The sequence below is a fragment of the Salvelinus sp. IW2-2015 genome, linkage group LG36, assembly GCF_002910315.2.
Source record: "Salvelinus sp. IW2-2015 linkage group LG36, ASM291031v2, whole genome shotgun sequence".
Taxonomy (NCBI): domain Eukaryota; kingdom Metazoa; phylum Chordata; class Actinopteri; order Salmoniformes; family Salmonidae; genus Salvelinus; species Salvelinus sp. IW2-2015.
In genome coordinates this window covers 18,373,646-18,398,086 of record NC_036875.1, presented here as the reverse complement: position 1 = coordinate 18,398,086, position 24,441 = coordinate 18,373,646, and the positions used below count along the sequence as shown (strand labels likewise).

At 42.9% G+C, this 24,441-nt stretch overlaps 1 protein-coding gene across 7 annotated transcripts in view; it reads left to right on the top strand.

Moving 5' to 3' along the window:
- The first annotated feature begins 7,478 nt into the window (after positions 1 to 7,478).
- Positions 7,479 to 24,441, top strand: part of LOC111959630 (DDB1- and CUL4-associated factor 6) — a 79,731-nt gene continuing 62,768 nt past the window's right edge. For 6 of the 7 annotated variants that reach the window (XM_023981345.3, XM_023981344.3, XM_070437551.1 and 3 more), the window contains exon 1: positions 7,480 to 7,935. In XM_023981345.3, coding sequence (XP_023837113.1) covers positions 7,845 to 7,935 — 91 coding nt within the window. In that variant the 5' untranslated portion in view covers positions 7,480 to 7,844. Of the gene's footprint in view, positions 7,936 to 24,441 lie in introns of all 7 variants that reach the window. The other variant, XM_023981343.2, reaches the window with a different exon arrangement.

Genomic DNA, 24,441 nt, shown 5'->3' with positions numbered 1-24,441 from the left:
GTTGGGACTGGCCATGACTTTACCGCATCCACCTTCCTATCCTCCATCCTCAGCTCCCTGTGGGCTGATTTGGTAACCCAAGGATACCGCCCTCTGGTGGAATTGGCACAACTCCGCCTAGACGAACAGGTGATTGTCCAAGAGGCGTTGCAGGACTGCTCGTGGGTGAAGTGATCTTTCAGGTTGGTCGAGAAGATCAGGATGTCGTCGATGTATACAATCACCTGCCGTCTGAACAGGTCCCTGAACCCCTTGTTGACGAATGTCTGGAACACTGATGGAGCATTGGCTAAGCCAAAGCACATAACCAAATACTCATAGTGACCAGACATCGTGCTGAAGGCCATCTTCCACTCATCCCCTTCCCAGATGCAGATGAGATTGTAGGTACTCTGCAGGTTCAGTTTGGTGAAGAACTGGGCCCCGCGCAGCTGCTCGATGGCACCAACGGGAGAGGGTACCAATACTTCTTAGTGATGTCAAGTCCTCGGTAATCGATACATGGGCGTAATCCTCCCTACTTTTTGGCCACGAAGAAGAAACCAGCCGACGCAGGGGACATGGGTGAAAGCCAGTTGTAGCGCCTTTTGAATGTACACTTCCGTTCAAAAGTGTGGGGTCACAAATTTTTGGACCATTAACATAAAAAGTGATCAGAAATACAGTGTAGACATTGTTAATGATGTTGTAAGTGACTATTGTAGTTGGAAACGGCAGATTTTTTATGGAATATCTACATGGGCGTACAGAGGCCCATTATAGCAACCATCACTCCTGTGTTCCAATGGCACGTTGTGTTAGCTAATCCAAGTTTATCATTTTAAAAGGCTAATTGATCATTAGAAATCGCTTTTGCAATTATGTTAGCACAGCTGAAAATGGTTATGTTGATTAAAGAAGCAATAAAACTGGCCTTCTTTAGACTAGTTGAGTATCTGGACCATCAGCATTTGTAAGTTTGATTACAGGCTCAAAACAATTAACTTTCTTCTGAAACACATCAGTCTATTCTTGTTCTGAGAAATGAAGGCTATTCCATGTGAGAAATTGCCAAGAAACTGAACATCTCATGCAACGCTGTGTACTACTCCCGTCACAGAACAGCGCAAACTGGCTCTGACCAGAATAGAAAAGGGAGTGGGAGGCCCTGGTGCACAACTGAGGACAAGTACATTASAGTGTCTAGTTTGAGAAACAGACACCTCACAAGTCCTCAACTGGCAGCTTCATTAAATAGTACTCGCAAAACACCTACTCCTCTTTCTATTCTGGTTAGAGCCAGTTTGCACTGTTCTGTGTGACCCCAAACTTTTGAACGGTAGTGTAATCCTCCATGGCCTGGGACTCAGCCACAGACAGAGGATAGATGCGTCCGAGCGGAAGTGTAGCACCGGGGTGAAAAAACCTGAGGTCTTGGCTAATTTCTTTTGATTTTCCCATGATGTCAAACAAAAAGGCACTGAGTTTGAAGGTAGGCCTTGAAATACATCCACAGGTACACCTCCAATTGACTCAAATTATATTAATTAGCCTATCATAAACTTCTAAAGCCATGACATGATTTTCTGGAATTTTCCAAGCTGTTTAAAGGCACAGTCAACTTAGTGTATGTAAACTTCTGACCCACTGGAATTGTGATACAGTGAATTATAAGTGAAATAATCTATCTGTAAACAATTGTTGGAGAAATTACTTGTGTCATGCACAAAGTAGATGTCCTAACCGACTTGCCAAAACTATAGTTTGTTAATAACAAGACATTTGTGGAGGGGTTGAAAAACAAGTTTTAATGAATCCAACATAAGTGTATGTAAACTTCTGACTTCAACTGTACTCCTCAGCACCCCCATACCCACCCCCCTCAGACAATCCCGCAGGTGAAGAAGCTGGATGTGGAGGTCCTGGGCTGGTGTGGTTATACTTGGTCTGTGGTTGTGAAACCAGTTGGACATACTGCCAAATTCTCTAAAATGATGTTGTAGGCAGCTTATTGTATAGAAATGAACATTAGATTCTCTGGCAACAGCTCTGGTGGACATTCCTGCAGTCAGCATGCCAATTGCACGCTCCCTCAAAACTTGAGACATCAGTGGCGTTGTGACACAAAACTGCACATTTTGAAGTGGCCTTTTATTGTTCCCAGGACAAGGTGCACCTGTGTAATGATTACACTGTTTAATCAGCTTCTTGATATGCCACACCTGTCAGGTGGATGGATTATATTGGCAAAGGAGAAATGCTCACTAATAGGGATGTAAACAAGTTTGTGCTGAAAATTTGAGAGAAATAAGATTTGTGTGAATGGAAAATTTATGGGATTTTTTTATTTCAGCTCATGAAACATGGGACCAACACTTTACATGTTGCGTTTTATATTTTTGTTCAGTATACATATATGAAATGGTGTGTATAGACAGTAGGTGTAGTTAGCAGTAGGTAGGATGAGCCTTGACTAGAATATAGTATGTAAACATAATTAAAGTGACCAGTGTTCAATGACTATATATACAGTGGGGAGAACAATAAGTTAAAATCGTGCTATTTCTATTTGTAATTCAACCTTTTATCTCAACCAGCTCACATTAACATGATGTAGAGCCGATACCTGCGATTGCAGGTTTTCCTACTTTAAAGCATGTAAGAGTGCTGTAATTTTTATCATAGGTACACTTCAACTGTGAGAACGGAATCTAAAACAAAAATCCAGAAAATCACATTTTATGATTTTAATAATTAATTATTGATTTATTGCATGACATAAGTATTTGATACATCAGAAAAGCAGAACTTAATATTTGGTACAGAAACCTTTGTTTGCAATTACAGAGCTCATACGTTTCCTGTAGTTTTCTACCATGTTTGCACACACTGCAGCAGGGATTTTGGCCCACTCTCCATACAGACCTTCCCAGACTTCCTTAGGTTCGGGGCTGTCGCTGGGCAATACGGACTTTCAGCTCCCTCCAAAGATTTTCTATTGGTTCAGGTCTGGAGACTGGCTAGACCACTCCAGGACCTTGAGATGCTTCTTACGGAGCCATCTCCTATGTTGCCCTGGCTGTGTGTTTCGTTTCGTTGTCATGCTGGAAGACCCAGCCACGACCCATCTTCAATGCTCTTACTGAGGGAAGGAGGTTGTTGGCCAAGATCTTGCGATACATGGCCCCATCCATCTCCCTCAATACGGTGCATTCGTCCTGACCCTTTGCAGAAAAGCATCCCAAAGAATGATGTTTCCACTCCATGCTTCACGGTTGGGATGGGTTCTTGGGTTGTACTCATCATCCTTCTTCCTCCAAACACGGCGAGTGGAGTTTAGACAAAAAGCTCTATTTTGTCTCATCAGACCACACGACCTTCTCCATTCCTCCTCTGGATCATCCAGATGGTCATTGGCAAACTTCAGACGGGCCTGGACATGCGCTGGCTTGAGCAGGGGACCTTGCATGCGCTGCAGGATTTTAATCCATGTGGCGTAGTGTGTTACTAATGTTTTCTTTGAGACTGTGTCCCGCTCTCTCAGGTCATTGACCAGGTCCTGCTGTTAGTTCTGGGCTGTCCCTCACCTCTCATGATCATTGATGCCCCACGAGGTGAGATCTTGCATGGAGCCGACGAGGTGATTTGACCGTCATCTTGAACTTCTTCCATTTTCTAATAATTGCGCCAACAGTTGTTGCCTTCTCACCAGCTGCTTGGCTATGCCTGTAGCCCAGCCCAGCTTGTGCAGGTCTACAATTTTATCCCTGATGTCCTTACACAGCTCTCTGGTCTTGGCCCATTGTGAGAAGAGGTTGGAGTCTTTGTTTGATTGAGTGTGTGGACATGGTGTCTTTGTTTAAGTGTAAACTGTACGTCTTCAAAAGGTGCAGTTAATTTAACAGGTATGAGTGGAGAACAAGAGGGCTTCTTAAGAAAACTAACAGGTCTGTGAGGCCGGAATTCTAACTGGTGATAGTGAGCAAATACTATCTGTCCATGTATAAATGCAAATTAATACTGTAAAAATCATACAATGGATGTTTCTGGAGATCCGTCGAACTCCAGTTGAGGTGTACCATGAGAAAAACAGACCTCTACATGCGTAGAGTAGGAAAACTGCAAAATCGGCAGAGTGTAAGCAATACTGCCCGTCCCCACTGTGCATAAACACGGCGTCAAAATAAGATAAGGCACATAGAAACATCCAGATCGAATGAATGAAAATTATTGACTCAAAAACTTTTAATCTTTACATAGTTGAATGTGCTGACAAAAAATCACAACAAACAATAATGGACAATGGAGAAATTTCAATACAACCCGTGGAGGTTGGACTTGGAGGTCACACTCAAAATGTAAAGTGGAAAACCAACTAGCAGGCTGATGCCAACTGATGGAATGGAATGGGTCGCTCTAATAACATAGCATAAATGAGGCTCAGTAGTGTGGTGTGGCCGCCACGTGCTGTGATGACCTCTTACCTACAGACGCCTGGGCATGCTGAGTGAGGTGGCTGATGGTCCTGAGGGATCTCCTCCAGACCTGGACTAAGCATCCGCCAACTCCTGGACAGTCTGTGGTGCAATTCGGGCGTGGCTGTGGTGGATGGAGCGAGACAGGATGTCCCAGATGTGCTGCAATTGGATTCAGGCTGGAACGGGCGGCCAGTCCATAGCATCAATGCCTTCCGCTTGCAGGAACTGCTGACACACTCCAGCCACATGAAGTCAATGAGGTAGTCATTGCTATTAGGAGGAAGGCCACGGGCAACGCCGCACAGCATATGGTTCACAAGGGGCCTGAGATGCCATCTCTCCGGTACCTAATGGCCAGTCAGGCGCCTTCTGCATTGGCACATGGAGGGTGTGGGCCCCACAAGAAATGCCACCCCACCATGACTGACCCATCCCGCCAAAGTCGGTCTTGATTTGGAGTGAGTTGTTCAAGGCAGCAGAAGTTCTCCACGGCGTCGTCCAGACTCTGTGTCACGTCTGGTCACATGATTCGAGTGTAACCGGCTCATCTGTGTGAAGACAAGGGGCCAAGCGGCGGAATTTGCCAACATTGGTCGTGTCATGAGCAAAACGCGTAACGGCCTGGACTTGGGTCTGTAAGCACAACCCCCACCTGTGGACGTCGGGCTCAGCCACCCTCATGGAGTCGTGTCTGACCGGTTTGAGCAGACACATGCACATTTGTGGCCGCTGGGAGGTCATGTTTGCAGGGCTCTGGCAGTGCTCACCTCCTCCTTGCACAAAGGCGAGGTGTGTAGCGTCCTGCTGCTGGGTTGTTTCCCTTCCTACGGCCTCCTCCACGTCTCCTGAAGTGACTGGCGTCGCCTCTACCTCGTGCGCTCTTATGTCTGTGTGAGGCACTCAGCGCGCTGCACTATGAACAGACAAGCAAACCTTGCCACAGCTGCATATGAGTGTGCCATCGTGAGTGAGCTGCACACCGTGCCACTTGTGTGGGTTGTAGACTCCGAGCTCGCTGCTACGTAGAGTGAATAGCAGCACGGCAGCAGCCATCAAAGGACCAAAACATCAGCCAGGAAGCATAGGAATCGTTGAGGACAGGTGGTCGGGTCACCTGACCGCAGGAGACGATTTCCGTTTATGGGGGTGGCTCTAATGCTCGATAATCACCCGTAGGGCTATTCCAGTAGTACCTAATTTTGAAAAGCACAGCCAGTGGTGAAGTTGAGGGGTCAAGCAGGGTGCGTCCTAAGTGGGACAGTTGAATGGTCACAGAAGTGATGGACTGAGGATACATGGGGGTAAGCGTGCTCCATTGATGTGAGCAGGGTATGTAACCAAAACTAACACTGGCCTCCCTCGGTCGCACCGAGACACCTCGGGCTTGCAATCAGCTTACCCAGTGGAACACAACCTATTGCAACACATGCAAACAACAGACATCCCGTGTAGTGCAAGCCGTCGTACCCTGCGCTCCACAAAAGCCGCGGCCCTTGCAGAGCAAAGGGGAACCCGACTTAGTCTGCAGAGCAAGTGCGTAAACTGATTGAAACGCACTACCGCTGTACCGTAACTAGCTAGCCATTCACAGTCCGTACAGGTATAATTATATATAGGGCAGCAAGCTCGTAAGTGCAGCGGATATATATATAAGGGCGCCAGTCAGGGTGCACCGTAAGAGTCCGGGTGGGACCGCCTTAGATAAACTCACAGTGGAACACTAAGGCAGATCAGTCGGCGGAGGCTGGAGATAAAAACAGCTTCTGTCTTTCGGTCCCAGCTTTGATGTACCTGTATTGTCTCTTCCTACAGTGAGCTCCAAAAGTATTGGGACAGTGACACATTTTTTGTTGTTTTGGCTCTGTACTCAAGCACTTTGGATTTGAAAATTATACATAAATATCATACCTCCCAAAAGTGCTGACCRCCCCTGTTATGCTGACCTCCCCTGTAATAGTGAGAAGTTAGCATGTCTTGGGGGTATGATATTTGTGTATCTGTAACTTTCTCACTCATAATTAGTCAGGATTAATTTAGGATTATCCATAATCATGGTAGCATCCACATTAATGTAGAAGTGTTTTAGAAACATATTCTATTCTTATTTACAATGAAAGTGACTCCAAAATGACACTATTTACAATTAATTTCTATTGGCCACAAAATAATCTGAAACACAACTAAAACAAACAGCAAATGCATCCAACAAGTTTGTAGAGTAACAAGCTTGATGTAATCATGTCATGTTAGGAATATGGAACTAAACTTTTGACTACTTTAATATACATAAGTGAATTTGTCCCAATACTTTTGGTCCCATAAAATGGGGGGATTATGAACAAAAAAATACTGTAATTCCTAAATGGTTTACCTGATATGGATAAAAACACCCTCAAATTAAAGCTGACAGTCTGCACTTACCTCATAGTCATTGTATAATTTCAAACCCAAAGTGCTGGAGTACAGAGCCAAAACAACAAAAATGTGTCACTGTTCCAATACTTTTGGAGCCCCCTGTAGATGGTGGCAGGGTGAACAGGCGGCTACCGGGTGCTGTAGATGTCCTAGAGGTCAGGCAGAGTGCCCCCGACATGATGCTCTCAATGGTGCATCTGTAGAAGTTTGTGAGGGCCAAGACGAATTTCTTCAGCCTCCTGAGGTTGAAGAGGCACTGTTGCGCCTTCACCACACGGTGCTGTGTATGGAAGGAGAGTTTTTTTGGTTATCAATGATGTGTGCGCACCAAGGAACTTGACGCGTTTCATCTGAATGCTCCAAAACTTTGCGTCCTGCTGAACGGTCCCCAGAGTCTACCATTTGTTCATCTACCTTCACATCCAGTATTAATATGATAACACTTTACTACATAATCGCGCAATTATAACTATATTATATATAATGGCCTCAACTGGGTTTTCAACTAATATTGTTAGAGACTAGCGTCTTCTCCTTGAGTGCTTCGTCATACGGCTGCAATGTTGACGGTCTCGATTAATAGTCTCGAACATAGAAATACAACGCATAGAACGGTTCACATACCACTGAGAACCTGCTTTATTGCGTTGTTTCAACCAGGGAGTTCATTGGTTGCATAGGAAGGGTTTGACACAACAAGACAGAAGTAGAGAGCCATCCAAATAACAAGCATCAGAAGAATATAGCGACCGAAGAGAAGCTGCAAAGTGAAGAGGGGCGATAAAGATAAAAGCTTGATATAGCTAGAGTTAGCTTAGCGCCCATGCTGACGTTACTAGCTAGCTACCGTACGTCGCAACGGCCCCAACGACCCCACAGAGAACAAGCAAAACAACATCCAAAGGCGATAGTCAGAAGGCAGGGTTTACAACTGTATTTCAATGCTATTTTTAAGTAAAAGGAGGTTCGAGCATGATGTCCTGCTCTGGTAACCTGGTTTGGGATGTTAACAAGCGCTCTATTGGATATAATGAACCGAATGCTGTCAGGATCAACTACTTAGGTAAGAGATCCTGACTGGGTCCAAAATAATTTGCTACAGCTAGTGAACGTCGATCAGTTAACTAGCTAGCTAACTATATTTTCGATTAGCTTGCTGACACGTGAAATACAAACTTGCAACAACATTGTCGCTAATTTGTTTCCCAGTTTAGACAACATTAGCGTTGATACTTTGTTTCATTGCAACGATTGCTTGCCTTTCCGCTTGGGCAGCTGGCTATTTGTAACAATACCCCTTCGCTTGCCACATCTAGCTATGCCTTTTTTAGGTAGCGACACCTAAGATACACCATTACTTATAGTTCTGTCAATTCCTGTGTTGATATTGATGTTTGATTAACCAATTATTTCCTCACAGAGGTTACACTAGTTGTAGGTGGTGCCCAGGGGTACATTTCTATATCCATCTGCAGTCTACCTTTTGTCCTTACAAAATAAATAATAATAATAATAATGCTGGTCATTTGAAGATTGTATTTCGACAGAATAGAGTATTGGGCTTACTCATTGGGAATATTGATTATTGCAATTTGCCCAGTTGCTAATCAAATGAGTAACTATCATTATATTATACAGTACCAGTCAGAAGTTTGCACACAACTACTCATTCAAGGGGTTTTCTTATTTTTTAAAACTATTTTCTACATTTTAGAATAATGGTGAAGAAATCAAAACTATGAAATAACACATGGAATCATGTAGTAACCAGAAAAGTGTTAAACAAATCAAAATATAATTTATATTTGAGATTCTTCAAAGTAGCCACCCTTTGCCTTGATGACAGCTTTGCACACTTGGCATTCTCTCAACCAGCTTCACCTGGAATGTTTTTCCAACAGTCTTGAAAGAGTTCCCACATATGCTGAGCACTTGTTGGCTGCTTTTCCTTCACTCTGTGGTCCAACTCATCTCAAACCATCTCAATTGGGTTGAGGTTGGGTGATTGTGGAGGCCATGTCATCTGACGCAGCACTCCCATCACTCTTTGTCAAATAGCCCTTACACAGCCTGGAGATGTGTTGACTCATTGTCCTGTTGAAAAACAAATGATAGTCCCACTAAGCACAAACCAGATGGGATGGCGTATCGCTGCAGAATGCTGTGTTAGCCATCCTGGTTAAGTGTGCCTTTTTAATTCTAAATAAATCACTGACAGTGTCACCAGCAAAGCACCCGCACACCATCACACCTCCTCCTCCATGCAGAACTACACATACAGAGATCATCCGTTTACCTACTCTGCGTCTCACAAAGACACGGCAGTTGGAACCAAATATCTCACATTTGGACTCATCAGACCAAAGGACAGATTTCTGCCGGTCTAATGTCCATTGCTCATGTTTCCTGGCCCAGGCAAGTCTCTTCTTCTTATTGGTGTCTTTTAGTAGTTGTTTCTTTGCAGCAATTTGACCATGAAGTCCTGATTCACGCAGTCTCCTCTGAACAGTTGATGTTGAGATGTGTCTGTTACTTGAACTCTGTGAAGCATTTATTTGGGCTGCAATCTGAGGTACAGTTAACTCTAATGAACTTATCCTCTGCAGCAGAGGTAACTCTGGGTCTTCCTTTCCTGTGGCGGTCCTCATGAGAGCCAGTTTCATCATAGCGCTTGATGGTTTTTGCAACAGCACTTTAAAGAAACTTTCAAAGTTCTTGACATTTTCCTTATTGACTGACCATGTCCTAAAGTAATGATTGACTGTCATTTCTCTTTGCTTATTTGAGTTGTTCTAGCCATAATATGGACTTGGTCTTTTACCAAATAGGGCTATCTTCTGTATACCCCCCTACCTTGTCACAACACAACTGATTGGCTCAAACGCATTAAGAAGGAAAGAAATTCCAAAAATTTACTTTTAACACAGCACACCTGTTAATTAAGTTGTATTCCAGGTGACTACCCCATGAAGCTGGTTGAGAGAATGCCAAGAGTGTGCAAGGCTGTCATCAAGGCATAGGGTGGCTACTTTTGAAGAATCTCAAAAAGAAAGTTTATTTGGATTTGTTAAACACTTTTTTGGTTATTAAATGATTCCATATGTGTTTTTTCATAGTTTTGATGTCTTCACTATTATTATAATGTAGAAAATAGTAAAAATAAAGAAAAACCCAGGAATAAGTAAGTGTGTCCAAACTTTTGACTGGTACTGTACATTTTGAGACTGGACTATGAATTGAATCCCGATAGCCAGAAGGGGGAGCCATGGGAAGTATTGATCTACAGAAATTCAGCAGTGGCATTATATTCATTTTGACAATAGATATTCTGCTGGTTAAAGCAACTGGGATATTATTCCATCTACCAAGGCCAGATTTAACTGATTTTGAGCATTTTGTTAGTTTGTGGCTATGGTTTTATCTAAGGAAATATATATATACTCCCAAATATATATATACTCCCTATTTTTTTTAAAGGCAACTATTGGGGTTCCATAAGTAGAGATGGACTCCTCCATCGGGGTCTTGAGAGGCAGTAGGGCTGATTTTGGTTAGGTAAATTCAGCTTAATCTCAAGCAATAAAATGTATCTACGGTCTTCAGTGCGTTTGGGAGCGATTGAGATACATTGTCTAAATATAGTAAAATATTGTCTGTGCATAATGAGATGAAGTGATTAGTAGATTTTAGAGACGTGTTATTTTCTTCGATTGACGATGGAACCCCCTAGGCCAGGGGTTCTATGGATAATAAGAGTAGAAAAGGCGAAGTTGGATCGACTTGTCTACTACTTTTAGTGATTCTGAACAGAGCTGAGCATATATGGCCTGTTATAACTGTGGCTGAGGGATTGGCATATAGTATTTTAATCATATTATTGAAATTGGAGCCAATTCCCATTTCTTCCAAGGCAGATTAGAGATTTGACCATTCTAGTCTATCAAAAGCTTTTTCTCCGTCGAGAGAAGATACAGCCCAAGAAGCTTGTTTCTAATGAAGCATTTAAGATATGTTTATCTTGGCAAGTCATCTAAGATATGTTTATCTTGGCAAGTCATCTAAGATATGTTTATCTTGGCAAGTCATCTAAGATATTTTATCTTGGCAGTCATCTAAGATATGTTTCTTTGGCAAGTTCATCTAAGATATGTTTATCTTGGCAGTTCATCTAAGATATGTTTATCTTGGCAAGTCATCTAAGATATGTTTATGCTTGGCAAGTCATCTAAGATAATGCTTTATCTTGGCAAGTCATCTAAGATTATGTTTATCTTGGCAAGTCATCTAAGATATGTTTATCTTGGCAAGTCATCTAAGATATGTTTATCTTGCAAGTCATCTAGATCTGTTTACTTGGCAAGTCATCTTAAGATATGTTTCCTTGGCAAGTCATCTAAGATATGTTTATCTCTGGCAAGTCATCTAAGATAGGTTTATCTTGGCAAGTCATTTAAGATATGTTTACTTGGCAAGTCATTTAAGATATGTTTATCTTGGCAAAGTCATCTAAGATATGTTTATCTGGCAAGTCTCTAAGATTGTTTACTGGCAAGTCATCTAAGATATGTTTACCTTGGCAAGTCATCTAAGATATGTTTATCTTGGCAAGTTCAATCCTAAAAGATACGGTTTATCTTGGCAGCTCATCTAAGATACGGTTTTATTTGGCAAGTCATCTAAGATAGGTTTATCTTGGCAAGTCATATAAGTATGTTTATCTGGCAAGGTCATTTAAGATATGTTCATCTGAAGTCATCTAAGATAATGTTTATCTTGGCAAGTCATCTAAAGATATGTTTATCTTGGAAGTCATCTAAGATATGTTTACCTTGGCAAGTAATTTAAGATATTTTCCTTGGCAGTCATTAAGATATGTTACCTTGGCAAGTCATCTAGTATGTTTATCTGCAAGTCATCTAAGATATGTTCTTGGAAGTCGATTAAGATAATGTTACTCTGCAAGTCATCTAAGATATGTTTACCTTGGCAAGTAATTTAAAGATATGTTTTATCTTGGCAAGTCATTTAAGATATGTTTTTACCTTGGCAAGTCATTTAAGATATGTTTATCTTGGCAAGTCATTAAGACCTATGTTTTCTCTTGGCAAGTCATCTAAGATATGTTTATCTTGGCAAAGTCATCTACAGATATGTTTTATCTTTGGCAAGTCATACTAAGATATGTTATCTTGGCAAGTCATCTAAGATATGTTTACTTGGCAAGTCATCTAAGATATTGTTTATCTTGGCAAATCATCTAAGATAGGTTTATCTTGGCAAGTCATCTAAGATATGGTTTATCTTGGCAAGTCATGCTAAGATAGGTTTATCTTGGCAAGTCAATTTAAGATATGTTTCTTGGCAAGTCATTTAAGATATGTTTATCTTGGCAAGTCAAAATCCTTTAAGGAAAAAATATGTTTATCTTGGGCAAGTCATCTAAGATATGTTTATCTTGCAAGTCATCTAAGATATGTTTTACTTGGCAAGTCATTTAAGATTGTTTTATCTTGCAAGTCATCTAAGATAATGTTTACTTGGCAAGTCCTTTAAGATATGTTTATCTTGGCAAGTCATTTAAGATATGTTTACCTTGGCAAGTAATTTAAGATATGTTTATCTTGGCAAGTCATTTAAGATATGTTTATCTCCGAATGTTCTAAGTCATTTTAAATATGTTTACCTTGGCAAGTCATCTAAGATATGTTTATCTTGGCAAGTCATTTAAGAACAAATTCTTATTTTACAATGAAGGCCTACCCCGGCCAAACCTTCCCCTAACCCGGACGATACTAGGCCAATTGTGCGCCACCATATGGGACTCCTAGTCACGGCTGGTTGTGATACAGCCCTGGATCAAATCAGGGTCTGTAGTGAATCCTCTAGCACTGAGATGCAGTGCCTTAGACTGCTGCGCCACTCGGGAGCCCCACACAAAAATAAGCTGAACATGTAATAGTCGACAAAGGTTATCCAAGGAAAACACTTTTTAACAAACCCGCTTTGGTCCGTGTGGACCAATTTGGGTAAATAGGTCTCAATGATAAAAAATTCAGTTAAATATCTACTCTACTCTAAATTAAGATTCAAAGATGTCTGCAGAAAGAATGGGGTGTCATGATATACAGTGCCTTCAGAAAGTATTCACACCCCTTTACTTTACCAAATTTATTTTTTATTTTTTAACCTTTATTTAACTAGGCAAGTCAGTTAAGAACAAATTCTTATTTACAATGACGGCTTACCAAAAGGCAAAAGGCCTCCTGCGGGGCCTGGAATAAAAATAAATACAATATAAATATAAATATAGGACAAAACACACATCACAACAAGAAACACAACATTACATAAAGAGAGACATAAGACAACAACATAGCAAGGCAGCAACACATGACAACACAGCATGGTAGCAACACAACATAACAACATGGTAGCAGCACAACATAGTAGCAGCACAACATGGTACAAACATTATTGGGCACAGACAACAGTACAAAGGGCAAGAAGGTAGAGACAATAATACATCACACAAAGCAGCCACAACTGTCAGTAAGAGTGTCCATGATTGAGTCTTTGAATGAAGAGATTGAGATAAAATTGTTCAGTTTGAGTGTTTGTTGCAGCTCGTTCCAGTCGCTAGCTGCAGGGAACTGAAAAGAGGAGCGACCCAGGGATGTGTGTGCTTTTGGAACCTTTAACAGAATGTGACTGGCAGAATGAGTGTTGTATGTGGAGGATGAGGGCTGCAGTAGATTTCTCAGATGGGGGGAGTGAGGCCTAAGAGGGTTTTATAAATAAGCATCAACCAGTGGATCTTGCGACGGGTATAGAGAGATGACCAGTTTACAGAGGAGTATAGAGCGCAGTGATGTGTCCTATAAGGAGCATTGGTGGCAAATCTGATGGCCGAATGGTAAAGAACATCTAGCAGCTCGAGAGCACCCTTACCTGCCGATCTATAAATTATGTCTCTGTAATGTAGCATGGGTAGGATGGTCATCTGAATCAGGGTTAGTTTGGCAGCTGGGGTGAAAGAGGAACGATTACGATAGAGGTAACCAAGTCTAGATTTAACTTTAGCCTGCAGCTTTGATATGTGCTGAGAGGACGACAGTGCACCGTCTAGGCATACTTAAAGCCTGAATTTTAAATTGATATTTTGTGCCACTGATCTACACACACTACCCATAATGTCAAAGTGAAATTTGGTTTGAAGACATTTTTCCAAATGTATAAAAAATGAAGAACTGAATTGTCTTGAGTCAAGTATTCAACCCCTTTGTTATGACAAGCCTGAATAAGTTTAACAAATAAAATCACATAAGTTGCATGGACTCATGCTGTGTTCAATAATAGGGGTTAACATGATTTTTGAATGACTACCCCATCTTTGTACCCCACACATATAATTATCTGTAAGGTCCCTCAATCAAGTAGTGAATTTCAAGCACAGATGAAACCACAAAGTCTCACAAAAAAAGGTCACTGATTGGTAAATGTGTTTAAAATATATATATATATATATTTCAAAGCATACGCTGAATATCCCTTTGAGTATGGTGGTTATTAATTAGTTTTTACACCCAGTATCAATACAAAGATACAGGCGTCCTTCCTAACTTTGTTGCCATAGAGGAAGGAAACTGCTCAAGAATTTCACCATGAGGCCAATGGTGATTTTGAAACAGTTACCGAGTTTAAGGGTTGTGATATGAGAACTAAGGATGGATCAACAACATTGTAGTTACTTCACAATATTAACCTAAATTACAGAGTGAAAAGAAGGAAGCCTGTACATGCATCCTGTTTGCAACAAGGCACTTAAGTAATACTGTAAAAAATGTGACAAGAAATTACCATTATGTCCTGAATACAAAATGTTATGTTTTGGGCAATTCCAACACATCACTGAGTTCCACTCTTCATATTTTCAAGCATGGTGGTTGCATCATGTTATGGGTATGCTTGTCATTAGCAAGGATTAGGGTGTTTTTTAGGATAAAGAGATACCAAAGACAGCTAAGCACAGGCAAAATCCTAGAGGAAAACCTGGTTCAGTCTGTTTTCCACCAGACACTGGGGGGAAAATTCACCTTTCAGCAGGACATTAACCTTAAACACAAGCGRAAATCTACACTGGAGTTGCTTACTAAGAAGACAGTGAATGTTCCTGAGTGGTCGAGTTACAGTTTTGACCTAAATCGGCTTGAAAATCTATGGCAAAACTTGAAAATGGCTTTCTAGCAATGATCAACAACCAACTTGACAGAGCTTGAATAATGAAAAAAATAATAATGGGCAAATATTGTACAATCCAGGTGTGCAAAGCTCTTACAGACTTACCTAAAAAGACGCACAGCTGTAATCGCTGCCAAAGGTGTTTCTAACATCAATCAATCAATCAAATGTATTTATAAAGCCCTTTTTACATTAGCCGATGTCACAAAGTGCTTTACAGAAACCCAGCCTAAAACCCCAAACAGCAAGCAATACAGATGTAGAAGCATGGTGGCTAGGAAGAAACCTAGATAGGAACCAGGCTATGAGGGGTGGCCAGTCCTCTTCTGGCTGTGCCGGGTGGAGATTTTAACAGTACATGGCCAAGATGTTCAAACGTTCATAGATGACCAGCAGGGTCAAATAATAATAATCACCGTGGTTATAGAGTGTGCAARAGGTCAGCACCTCAGGAGTAAATGTCAGTTGGCTTTTCATAGCCGATCATTCAGAGTTAGAGAGCGAGAAAGTCGAAAACAGCAGGTCCGGGACAAGGTAGCACGTCCGGTGAACAGGTCAGGGTTCCATAGCCGCAGGCAGAACAGTTGAAACTGGAGCAGCAACAGGTGGACTGGGGTGGACTGGGGACAGCAAGGAGTCATCATGCCAGGTAGTCCTGAGGCATGGTCCTAGGGCTCAGGTCCTCCTCCGAGAGAAAGAAAGAGAGAAAGAATTAGAGAGAGCATACTTAAATTCACACAGGACACTGGATAAGACAGGAGAAATACTCCATATATAACAGACTGATCCTAGCCCCCCAACACAAACTATTGCAGCATAAATACTGGCGGCTGAGACAGGAGGGGTCGGGAGACACTGTGGCCGAGTCCGACAATACCCCCGGACAGGGCCAATCAATCAATCAAATTTATTTATAAAGCCCTTCTTACATCAGCTGATGTCACAAAGTGCTGTACAGAAATACAGCCTAAAACCCCAAACAGCAAGCAATGCAGGTGTAGAAGCACGGCCAACCTGGCAGGATATAACCCCACCCACTTTGCCAAAGCACAGCCCCCACACCATTAGAGGGATATCTTCAAATCACCAACTTACTACCCTGAGACAAGGCAGAGTATAGCCCATGAAGATCTCCCCCACGGTACGAACTCGAGGTGGGCGCCAACCCGGACAGGAAGATCACGTCAGTGACTCAACCCACTCAACTGACGCACCCCTCCTAGCGACGGCATGGAAGAGCCCCAGTAAGCCAGTGACTCAGCCCCTGTAATAGGGTTAGAGGCAGGAAATCCCAGTGGAGAGAGGGGAACCGGCCAGGCAAAGACGGCAAGGGCGGTTCGCTGCTCCAGTGCCTTTCCGTTCACCTTCACACCCCTGGGCCAGACTACACTCAATCATAGGACCTACTGAAGAGATGAGTCTTCAATAAAGACTTACAGTGAGGGGGGAAAAGTATTTGATCCCCTGCTGATTTTGTACGTTTGCCCACTGACAAAGAAATTATCAGTCTATAATTTTAATGGTAGGTTTATTTGAACAGTGAGAGAGAATAACAACAAAAAAATCCAGAAAAACGCATGTCAAATATGTTATAAATTGATTTGCATTTTAATGAGGGGAATAAGTATTTGACCCCTCTGCAAAACATGACTTAGTACTTGGTGGCAAAACCCTTGTTGGCAATCACAGAGGTCAGATGTTTCTTGTAGTTGGCCACCAGGTTTGCACACATCTCAGGAGGGATTTTGTCCCACTCCTCTTTGCAGATCTGCTCCAAGTCATTAAGGTTTTGAGGCTGATGTTTGGCAACTCGAACCTTCAGCTCCCTCCACAGATTTTCTATGGGATTAAGGTCTGGAGACTGGCTAGGCCACTCCAGGACCTTAATGTGCTTCTTCTGGAACTTACTGTGCTTCTTCTTGAGCCACTCCTTTCTTGCCTTGGCCGTGTGTTTTGGCCTTGGCCGTGTGTTTTCATTGTCATGCTGGAATACCCATCCACGACCCATTTTCAATHCCCTGGCTGAGGGAAGGAGGTTCTCACCCAAGATTTGACGTTACATGGCCCCGTCCATCGTCCCTTTGATGCGGTGAAGTTGTCCTGTCCAGTTAGCAGAAACACCCCCAAAGCATAATGTTTCCACCTCCATGTTTGACGGTAGGGATGGTGTTCTTGGGGTCATAGGCAGCATTCCTCCTCCTCCAAACACAGCGAGTTGAGTTGATGCCAAAGAGCTCCATTTTGGTCTCATCTGACCACAACATTTTCACCCAGTTGTCCTCTGAATCATTCAGATGTTCATTGGCAAACTTCAGACGGGCATGTATATGTGCTTTCTTGAGCAGGGGGACCTTGCGGGCGCTGCAGGATTTCAGTCCTTCACGGCYTAGTGTGTTACCAATTGTTTTCTTGYTGACTATGGTCCCAGCTGCCTTGAGATCATTGACAAGATCCTCCRGTGTAGTTCTGGGCTGATTCCTCACCGTTCTCATGATCATTGCAACTCCACGAGGTGAGATCTTGGATGGAGCCCCAGGCTGAGGGAGATTGACAGTTCTTTTGTGTTTCTTCCATTTGCGAATAATCACACCAACTGTTGTCACCTTCTCACCAAGCTGCTTGGCGATGGTCTTTTTAGCCCATTCCAGCCTTGCGTAGGTCTACAATCTTGTCCCTGACATCCTTGGAGAGCTCTTTGGTCTTGGCCATGGTGGAGAGTTTGGCATCTGATTGATTGATTGCTTGCTTCTGTGGACAGGTGTCTTTTATACAGGTAACGAGCTGAGATTAGGAGCACTCCCTTTAAGAGTGTGCTCCTAATCTCAGCTCGTTACCTGTATAAAAGACACCTGGGAGCCAGAAATCTTTCTGATTGAGAGGGGGTCAAATACTTATTTCCCTCATTAAAATGCTAATCAATTTATAACATTTTTGACATGCGTTTTTTCTGGATTTTTTTGTTGTTATTCTGTCTCTCACTGTTCAAATAAACCTGCCATTAAAATTATAGACGGATCATTTCTTTGTCAGTGGGCAAACGTACAAAATCAGCAGGGGATCAAATACTTTTTTCCCTCACTGTATATGTCGAGACCGAGTCTGTGTCTCTCACATGGATAGGCAGACCATTTCATAAAAATGGAGCTCTATAGGAGAAAGCCCTGCCTCCAGCTGTTTGCTTAGAAATTCTAGGGACAATAAGGAGGCCTGCGTCTTGTGACCGTAGCGTATGTGTAGGTATGTACGGCAGGACCAAATTGGAAAGATAGGTAGGAGCAAGCCCATGTAATGCTTTGTAGGTTAGCAGTAAAACCTTGATCAGCCCTTGCCTTAACAGGAAGCTAGTGTAGAGAGGCTAGCACTGGAGTAATATGATCACATTTTTTGATTCTAGTCAAGATTCTAGCAGCCGTGTTTAGCACTAACTGAAGTTTATTTAGTGATTTAACCAGGTAGACAGAAAGTCGGGCATTGCAGTAGTCTAATCTAGAAATGACAAAAGCATGGATAKATTTTTGGACAGGAGGTTTCTGATTTTTGCAATGTTACGTAGATGGAAAAAAGCTGTCCTTGAAACAGTCTTGATGTGTTCGTCAAAAGAGAGATCAGGGTCCATAGTAACGCCGAGGTTCTTCAGTTTTATTTGAGACTGTACAACCATCAAGATTAACGAGATTAATGTACAACCATCAAGATTAATTGTTAGATCCAACAGAAGAGCTCTTTGTTTCTTGGGACCTAGAACTAGCGTCTCTGTTTTGTCCGAGTTTAAAAGTAACACATTTGCCGCCATCCACTTCCTTATGTCTGAAACACAGGCTTCCAGGGAGGGCAATTTTGGGTCTTCACCATGTTTCATCGAAATGTCCAGCTGTGTATCGTCCGCAAAGCAGTGAAAGTTAACATTATGTTCCCGAAATGACATCACCAAGAGGTAAAATATATAGTGAAAACAATAGTGGTCCTAAAACGGAACCTTGAATAACACCGAAATTTACAGTTGATTTTTCAAGAGGACAAACCATCCACAGAGACAAACTGATATCTTTCCGACAGATAAGATCTAAACCAGGCCAGAACTTGTCCGTGTAGACCAATTTGGGTTTTCAATCTCTCCAAAAGAATGTGGTGATCGATGGTATCAAAAGCAGCACTAATGTCTAGGAACACGAGGACAGATGAAGAGCCTTGGTATGACGCCATTAAAAGGTCATTTACCACCTTTCCGAATGCGGTCTCGGTGCTATGATGGGGTCTAAAACCGCGCACAGCCGGTTTGGGTTCCGTGTAAGTAGTGCTGAGCGATTAGTGCTTTCTGAGGTTGGTTCAGTTTCCGTTCGATAATAAAAAATAAAAAAGTATCTTTATTATTATTTTTCATTTTAAATGCATTATGTGGGTTGAACGCTGTAACAACACAGGATGAAACAATTAATACAAGTTCCATGATGGTAGTGACTGCCCATTTACTGCTTATTACTTATTAACCATAATTTATTCTCATTACTTTAATAAAATATTTCAGTTGTGTTTATTACATTTGTTTTACTTGATGACTTTATTATTTCATTCGAAGTCATCTCATCTCTAAAGAGCTGCTGCCTATGCTGTTTGAACAAAAATCACAGTTTTAGTACTTCTTCAAAGTAAATAAGGCATACTTTTATGACTGCTGAATACAAACTATCAATCACTTAGATAATGTATTTTCAGGTAGTTGCCTCGCGAAGCAACTGTTCTCCTCTTATCATGAATTCTTGTCTCTCTTACGTAGCAGGCATAAAATAAACACAGGTCGGACAAGTGTGCAGATCACTGTCACAATCTCAATTTAATCTATTTTACAGTGCATTCGGAAAGTATTCAGACCCCTTGACTTTTTCAACATTTTGTTACGTTACAGCCTTATTCTAAAATGTATTAAATTGTTTTGTTTCACTCATCAATCTAGACACAATACCCCATAATGACAAAGCAAAAACAGTTTTTTAGAAATTTTTGCAAAGTTATTAAAAAGAAAAAGCTTTATCACACATTTACATGAGTATTCAGACCCTTTACTCAGTACTTGGTTGAAGCACCTTTGGCAGAGATTATAGCTTTGCATCTTCTTGGGTATGATGCTACAAGCTTGGCACACCTGTATTTGGAGAGTTTCTCCCATTCTTCTCTGCAGATCCTCTTCAAATCAAATCAAATCAAATTTTATTAGTCACATACACATGGTTAGCAGATGTTAATGCGAGTGTAGCGAAATGCTTGTGCTTCTAGTTCCGACAATGCAGTAATAACCAACAGTAATCTAACCTAACAATTCCACACTACTACCTTACACACACACACAAGTGTAAAGGGATAAAGAATATGTACATAAAGATATATGAATGAGTGGTGGTACAGAACGGCATGGCAGATGCAGTAGATGGTATAGAGTACGGTATATACGTATGAGATGAGTACTGTAGGGTATGTAAACATAAAGTGGCATAGTTTAAAGTGGCTAGTGGTACATGTATTGCATAAAGATGGCAAGATGCAGTAGATGATATAGAGTACAGTATATACATATGAGATGGGTAATGTAGGGTATGTAAACATTGTATTAAGTGGCATTGCTTAAAGTGGCTAGTGGTACATTTTTACATAATTTCCATCAATTCCCATTTTTAAAGTGGCTGGAGTTGAGTCAGTATGTTGGCAGCGGCCGCTAATGTTAGTGGTGGCTGTTTAACAGTCTGATGGCCTTGAGATAGAAGCTGTTTTTCAGTCTCTCGGTCCCTGCTTTGATGCACCTGTACTGACCTCGCCTTCTGGATGATAGCGGGGTGAACAGGCAGTGGCTTGGGTGGTTGTTGTCCTTGATGATCTTTATGGCCTTCCTGTGACATCGGTGGTGTAGGTGTCCTGGAGGGCAGGTAGTTTGCCCCTGGTGATGCGTTCTGCAGACCTCACTACCCTCTGGAGAGCCTTACGGTTGTGGCGGAGCAGTTGCCGTACCAGGCGGTGAACAGCCCGACAGGATGCTCTCGATTGTGCATCTGTAGAAGTTTGTGAGTGCTTTTGGTGACAAGCCGAATTTCTTCAGCCTCCTGAGGTTGAAGAGGCGCTGCTGCGCCTTCTTCACAACGCTGTCTGTGTGGGTGGACCAATTCAGTTTGTCCGTGATGTGTACACCGAGGAACTTAAAACTTTCCACCTTCTCCACTACTGACCCGTCGATGTGGATAGGGGGGTGCTCCCTCTGCTGTTTCCTGAAGTCCACAATCATCTCCTTTGTTTTGTTGACGTTGAGTATGAGGTTATTTTCCTGACACCACACTCCGAGGGCCCTCACCTCCTCCCTGTAGGCCGTCTCGTCGTTGTTGGTAATCAAGCCTACCACTGTAGTGTCATCCGCAAACTTGATGATTGAGTTGGAGGCGTGCATGGCCACGCAGTCGTGGGTGAACAGGGAGTACAGGAGAGGGCTCAGAACGCACCCTTGTGGGGCCCAGTGTTGAGGATCAGCGGGGTGGAGATGTTGTTACCTACCCTCACCATCTGGGGGCGGCCCGTCAGGAAGTCCAGGACCCAGTTGCACAGGCGGGGTCGAGACCCAGGGTCTCGAGCTTGATGACGAGTTTGGAGGGTACTATGGTGTTAAATGCTGAGCTGTAATCGATGAACAGCATTCTCACATGGGTATTCCTCTTGTCCAGATGGGTTAGGGCAGTGTGCAGTGTGGTTGCGATTGCGTCGTCTGTGGACCTATTGGGTCGGTAAGCAATTGGAGTGGGTCTAGGGTGTCCGGTAGGGTGGAGGTGATATGGTCCTTGACTAGTCTCTCAAAGCACTTCATGATGACGGAAGTGAGTGCTACGGGGCGGTAGTCGTTTAGCTCAGTTACCTTAGCTTTCTTGGGAACAGGAACAATGGTGGCCCTCTTGAAGCATGTGGGAACAGCAGACTGGGATAAGGATTGATTGAATATGTCCGTAAACACACCAGCCAGCTGGTCTGCGCATGCTCTGAGGACGCGGCTGGAATGCCGTCTGGGCCTGCAGCCTTGCGAGGGTTAACACGTTTAAATGTTTTACTCACCTCGGCTGCAGTGAAGGAGAGCCCGCAGGTTTTGGTAGGGGGCCGTGTCAGTGGCACTGTATTGTCCTCAAAGCGGGCAAAAGTTGTTTAGCTGTCTGGGAGCAAGACATCCTGGTCCTCGACGGGGCTGTTTTTCTTTTTGTAATCCGTGATTGACTGTAGACCCTGCCACATACCTCTTGTGTCTGAGCTGTTGAATTTCGACTCGATTTTGTCTCTGTACTGAGACTTAGCCTGTTTGATTGCCTTGCGGAGAGAATAGCTACACTGTTTGTATTCGGTCATGCTTCCGGTCACCTTGCCCTGGTTAAAAGCAGTGGTTCGCGCTTTCAGTTTCACGCGAATGCTGCCGTCATCCACGGTTTCTGGTTTGGGAATGTTTTTATCGTTGCTGTGGGTACGACATCGTCAATGCACTTCCTAATGAACTCGCTCACCGAATCAGCATATTCGTCAATATTGTTGTTGGACGCGATGCGGAACATATTCCAATCCGCGTGATCGAAGCAGTCTTGAAGCGTGGATTCAGATTGGTCGGACCAGCGTTGAACAGACCTGAGCGCGGGAGCTTGTTGTTTGAGTTTCTGTTTGTAGGCTGGAATCAACAAAATGGAGTCGTGGTCAGCTTTTCCGAAAGGGGGGCGGGGGAGGGCTTATAAGCGTCGCGGAAATTAGTATAACAATGTCTAGTGTTTTTCCAGCCCTGGTAGCACAATCGATATGCTGATAGAATTTAGGGAGTTTTGTTTTAGATTAGCCTTGTTAAAATCCCCAGCTACGATGAATGCAGCCTCAGGGTGTGTGGTTTCAGTTTACAAAGAGTCAGATAAAGTTCGTTCAGGGCATCGATGTGTCTGCTTGGGGGGGAATGTATACGGCTGTGATTATGATTGACGAGAATTCCCTTGGTAGATAATGCGGTCGACATTTGATTGTGAGGAGTTCTAGATCAGGTGAACAGAACGACTTGAGTTCTGTGTGTTTGTTATGATGATCACACCACTTCTCGTTAATCATAAGGCATACCCCCCCGCCCCTCTTCTTACCGGAAAGATGTTTGTTTCTGTCGGCGCGATGCATGAAGAAACCAGCTGGCTGCACCGACTCCGTTAGCGTCCCTTGAGTTAGCCATGTTTCCGTGAAGCAGAGCACGTTGCAATCCCTGATGTCTCTCTGGAATGCTACCCGTGCTCGGATTTCATCAACCTTATTGTCAAGAGACTGGACATTGGCGAGTAGTATGCTAGGGAGTGGAGCGCGATGTGCCCGTCTCCGAAGCCTGACCACGAGACCGCCACGTTTTCCCTTTTTCGGCGTCGCACAGGGTCGCCGGCTGGGATCAGATCCCTTGTATGGGGTGGAAGGCAAAACACTGGATCCGTTTGGGAAAGTCATATTCCTGGTAGGAACGATGATGAGTTGACGTTAATCGTATATTCAGTAGTTCCTCCCGACTGTATGTAATGAAACCTAAGATTACCCGGGGTACCGATGTAAGAAATAACACGTAAAAAAAACAAAATACTGCATATTTTCCAAGGAACACGAAGCGAGGCGGCCATCTCTTTTCGGCGCCGGAACAAACAACACCGGAGAACCAGGAAAATCAGGAGATGGCGGCGGAGAAATGCAGCTAGCTAACGTGGCTCCGGTAGCTAAGAGAAGGATAGGGTTGATTCAAGAAGAACACAAAGTTCCAAGAGATAATGGGATTAGCTCACTTTGTCTTGTTTGCCAGAAAGGCAGTCCATTGTTTTAAGCAAGCAAATTTAGAGTGAAATTTCCAGTCACACCATGCCCATGTTGACAAAACATATCCGCCACAAAGCAACCTCAAACAAAATAGCGCAACTCAAAGGACAGCTCAAAGGATCTAGCACTGTTGCAGAGAAAATGACAGAGGCAACATTTGAGATTGCTGGATACTCGCGAGAAACAAAGAGGCTTCACAGACGCGGAGATTGTCAATAATGTTTTGGGCTTCAGCCGATATATTGTATGCTGATGTAACAAACAAGGAAGCTTTTTAAAGCAAATTAAGGGACTGCAACTCTCAGTCGACCATAAGACTCATAGAAGACATCTATGTTTGTTTTATTCACTGCTTTAGCACACTCCGCCAACCCTGATGTCCTAGCCATGTCTGAATCCTGGCTTAGGAAGGCCACCAAAAATTCTGAAATTTCATCCCCAACTACAACATTTTCCGCCAAGATAGAACTGCCAAAGGGGGTGGGGTCACAATCTACTG